General features: G+C 37.1%; 1 protein-coding gene across 1 annotated transcript; it reads left to right on the plus strand.

The window, feature by feature from the left end:
* Positions 1-2,441: 2,441 nt before the first annotated feature.
* On the plus strand, positions 2,442-3,224 carry LOC121865820 (calcium-dependent protein kinase 1-like). Its single transcript, XM_042365377.1, has one exon. The coding sequence runs from the start codon at positions 2,442-2,444 to the stop codon at positions 3,222-3,224; it is 783 nt and encodes a 260-aa protein (XP_042221311.1).
* The last annotated feature ends 2,461 nt before the right edge of the window (positions 3,225-5,685 follow it).

Below are 5,685 nucleotides of genomic sequence, written 5' to 3' on the forward strand. Positions count from 1 at the left end.
AATAATAATAATAATAATAATAATAATAATAATAAAAATTATAATAATAATAATAATAATAATAATAATAATAATAATAATAATAATAATAATAATAATAATAAAAATTATAATAATAATAATAATAATAATAACTAATAATAATAATAATAACAATAATAATAACTAATAAAAAAATAATCATAATAATAACAATAATAATAATAGCAATAATAATAATAATAATAATAATAATAATAATAATAATAATAATAATAATAATAATAATAATAATAAGAGTAATAACCCTGCTAATAATAATAATAATAATATTTGTTTGTTCTTTCCAACAATTTCTCTCCTAAGTAACAACTCATTCGTACAACAATGAACAACACACTAACAACGGTAAACCAAACAACGGTAAGAACATTTTCAAAAACTACATAACAGTTTCATCAGCCAAGAGCAACAGGGAGTAGCAAAAGGCAGACAGACTAACGGGTCACAGACAAATGACTTTTGTATTAATGTACTACAACACTATAACACTATAACATCACTACAACACTGTACTACAACACTATAACATCACTACAACACTGTACTACAACACTATAACATCACTACAACACTGTACTACAAGACTATAACATCACTACAACACTATAACATCACTACAACACTGTACTACAACACTATAACATCACTACAACACTGTACTATAAGACTATAACATCACTACAACACTGTACTACAACACTATAACATCACTACAACACTATAACATCACTACAACACTGTACTACAAGACTATAACATCACTACAACACTGTACTACAAGACTATAACATCACTACAACACTGTACTACAACATTATAACATCACTACAACACTGTACAACAACACTATAACATCACTACAACACTGTACTACAACACTATAACATCACTACAGCACTGTACTACAACACTATAACATCACTACAACACTGTACTACAACACTATAACATCACTACAACGCTGTACTACAAGACTATAACATCACTACAACACTGTACTACAACACTACAACATCACTACAACACTGTACTACAACACTATAACATCACTACAACACTATACTACAAGACTATAACATCACTACAACACTGTACTACAACACTATAACATCACTACAACACTGTACTACAACACTATAACATCACTACAACACTGTACTACAACACTATAACATCACTACAACACTGTACTACAACACTATAACATCACTACAACACTGTACTACAACTCTATAACATCACTACAACACTGTACTACAACACTATAACATCACTACAACACTGTACTACAACACTATAACATCACTACAACACTGTACTACAACACTACAACACTACTACAACACTATAACATCACTACAACACTATACTACAACACTATAACATCACTACAACACTGTACTACAACACTGTAACATCACTACAACACTGTATTACAACACTAACATCACTACAACACTGTACTACAACACTGTAACATCACTACAACTCTAGTACAACACTATTACATCACTACAACACTGTACTACAACACTGTAACATCACTACAACACTGTATTACAACACTAACATCACTACAACACTGTACTACAACACTGTAACATCACTACAACACTGTATTACAACACTAACATCACTACAACACTGTACTACAACACTGTAACATCACTACAACACTAGTACAACACTATTACATCACTACAACACTGTACTACAACACTATAACATCACTACAACACTGTACTACAACACTATAATATCACTACAACACTGTATTACAACACTATAACATCACTACAACACTACTACAACACTATTACATCACTACAACACTACAACATCACTACAACACTGTACTACAACACTATTACATCACTACAACACTGTACTACAACACTATTACATCACTACAACACTACTACAACACTATTACATCACTACAACATCACTACAACACTGTACTACAACACTGTAACATCACTACAACACTACTACAACACTATTACATCACCACAACACTGTACTACAACACTACAACACTGTAAAATCGCTACAACACCATAACTTCACTATAACACTATACTACAACACTATAACAACACTATAACACCAAAACTCCACTACAACAGTATACTACAACTCTATAACCACTAAAACACTATCATCACAAACCAGAACTCCACTATAACGCCACTATAGAACTATACTACAACGAAGTATCATCACTACACTATTGCATCTTCACCGTAACAGCTTACCTCTACTATATAAACAAACAGGAAATCTTGGGATCAGAAACTGGATTTAACCAGTTTTCGACTTGTATTTTTCATTTACACCTCGAATTTTGACTACTAGGTCCTTGAGCAACCTAAACCTGAGGGTAAATATACCTCAGGATGGACACCAGAAGGTACGCAAAACAATCGGTGCGTGCACTGTGCGAAATCTGTGAATGCCACTTTGTAAACGTGTTTGGGGATGGGGCCTTAGAGTTCGTGGCTGATCCTGCCTGCATGAGGCCTTTGGGTCACGGGACCTACGGGTCTTGTCACTTGGTTACAGTGTCCAATAGCCAGTGGGTCATCAAGACCTTTCCAGATACACCAATTAATGTTTTAACTCTGCAGACGGAAATCCAGGCCCTTACAGCCCTGCAGAATGTACCCGGTCTTCAGAAAATAATCGGAGTGTGTCCCTCGAAGCTCACCCTCCTCACCGAATACGCCGGGGAGAGCCTGGACAAGTACCTCCAGACCCACACCTGCACCATAGGCCAGCGCCTGCAGATCGTAAAACAGGTCACCCGAACCCTGCTGGCGGTAAAGGAGCGGGGATGGGTGCACACCGATGTCAAGTGTGAAAACATCTGCATCCAAAATACCCCCAGTGGGATTCGTGCTACGCTCATTGACCTTGGTCTGTCTGAACAAATAGGAAAATTTAACCGATTCCCTCCCGGAACAAAGTCGCCATTCAACATGGCCCCTGAGGTGGTCAAGAACAGTCCAGTGACCTCTCAGGCTGATGTATACAGCATGGGTCGCCTTCTACAGACTGTTGTCGGTGTTCACCATCTCAGCCGTGAAGCACAGCGATGGGTGAGCCACGCCATCAACCCCGTCCCTAACCTTCGAAACACTATGGAGGTTTTGGCACGGATCCTAGAAATAAGGACTTGAATCCCAGGCACAGGTCACCTAAGCCTCTCCAATCTCCACCGGCGGCAACCACCCAATCTACTTTAAGAAGGATGAAGGAGGAGAAGGAGGAGGAGGAGTGAGAGAATTAGTTACAAAACACCGAGAGAAACTTGTAACTATAAGAGAAAAATTAATAAACAGATAGATAAATAGGTTAAATAGGAGAGCGAGAGAGGGAGAGAGAGAGAATTTTATCGTACGTGGAAGACATCTTATAATTTCTTATGATTATTTGAGAAAACAGGTGACACACACACATATATACACAAACACACACACACACACACACAGTCATTCAGTAAACTTCTCCGGCAGGTAATTACAGGTACACAGGTTATTTAATATTGTTGTGTTGCTCTGAGGTGTCTAACTGTCTGTCTCATGTCATCTGGTGTCCATGGTCACTCTTTATGTATTTGACACGGGTTCGAGTACCGTGCTTGGCCCGGACACACGTGGGAACTCTGATGTTGATGAGTTACGTTAATTAAATACAATAATAATAATTGCAGAAAGAGTTGTGATGTAGGACCTAACCTAACCTAACCTAAATAGCGTTAAAGTGGTTAAAATCTTAAGGTGTAATAAACTACGGTGGTGAAACAACTTTCAGTAACTTGAAACAACTTAAGATTAACCTATTTGGAATAAATGTAAAATATATTATTTTACATTTTTATAAGAAAAAAGTATTACCCTGTAAATAGTTGCTGGTTTCAGCGTTATATTCCGGTGATCCTTGTGAGGCTTCTGTCCTGACCAGTATGACGACGATATTGTAACCTATCAAATGTTCTTCAAACTATGTAAACAGTCGGCACAGTCCAGGAAGACAGGTGCTACAGCCAGCATAGATAAGAACCTCAACTCATATATATAGATACACTAAGGCAACACAACCCAAACACACAAAGGCTAAACCAACACGACTAAGGCGTACAGAGCTCTTAGTCAGTAGAGAAAGTCTTCTTATTAAGGATAAGAGGAACACAGTATCACCGTCACTCTCCCAGGACGAGAAAACAACAAATGATCTGCCGAAATCGTTGGACACGTGGAGGCCCGGCCAGCCAACTCTCCTGACAGTTTAATTGGCTCTCGATGCTGCTCCCTGACGTACACCACAGCTCCCACCCCCATCACCAGCCACACACCACACCAGCACAAGAAACACCAAATGAAAACTGATTAATTCACTCCTGACTTCTCCCAGAATTCCAGGATACTAAATTAAACCAAAATATATGTCGAGCTGCTCACCTGTTTGTGCTGATGACATGGACATTTCCTTGCATTGTTTTATATATATATATATATATATATATATATATATATATATATATATATATATATATATATATATATATATATAACACTAATAATAATCGATGCTTTTATCGTTTCTGAAGACCGTCGTCTATTTGTCAACACACTTAAAGGTTACCACGGCTGGGCGAGTCCATTAATTCATATGGCATAAATACTAGTGAGCATCACATAAACATTATAGGGAACAATAATGTTAACGCTTAAGAGAAAACGTTAAAGAAAAAAATAAGTGTCTTTCTAAACTAAGTTGATAAGTTTAGGGGAAATGGACAAAGACCTACAATATATACACACAGTTATTAACAACTGTAATACTATGACTTCTACATAAGTTTGGCTGTAGGTTCATGTTATTGTATGTCTAAAACCTATAAGATTTAACCTAACGTAGCTTTAACTATGTTTATTAGTTCTCAGATTAGTGTGTGGACATATTAAATAATCTTCTTCCACATCCTTAAATCTGTCCTTTATTGAGCTGCAAATCTTCACTCTTTCCAAATTTCAGAAAAAATATCTTTCAATATTCTAAAAATCTTCTGCTACTCAAACAACAAAGACATTAAAAGGATAGTTACATTACCCTCGTCTCAGCAGCACCGCCTCAGCTCCACCCTCTCTCGAGACCCAACGCTCTTACTCTCTCCCTCATCCATCATCCTCCTCTACACCCGCTCAACTTTTTTAACTATCCAGTATTACACCTTTTGTACACTTCCTTCCCCCATTCCGTCTCCAGGTGCCGCCCGAAGTTTGTTCTTCAAGGGTTTAAATTCCGAAAGAGAGGTACTGATTGTTTGCTCTGTTATTGTTTGTCTGGGTGATATCTCAGGCACTTTTTGAGCAGGAAGCTGAAATTTGGACACAAAATTAACCTGAGGCTTTGGCATCCCCCCTTTTACTCATCTTTTGTTTGTGGTATAGCATGGGAGGGGGCGGCGGTGTCTTTTGGACGTACCACTACTTGTTCACTTTATTTTGCAAATAATGAAATACAAATTGAAATAAAAGGATTTTACTTATAGTTTGGCGCTTCCGACACAGAACGTTAACCTGACTTGTGAACTGAACATTGAACTATTTTCTCTCGACCGCCTTCACTATAAAGTTA

Source organism: Homarus americanus, unplaced genomic scaffold, assembly GCF_018991925.1.
Source record: "Homarus americanus isolate GMGI-L3 unplaced genomic scaffold, GMGI_Hamer_2.0 scaffold31727, whole genome shotgun sequence".
Classification (NCBI taxonomy): Eukaryota; Metazoa; Arthropoda; class Malacostraca; order Decapoda; family Nephropidae; genus Homarus; species Homarus americanus.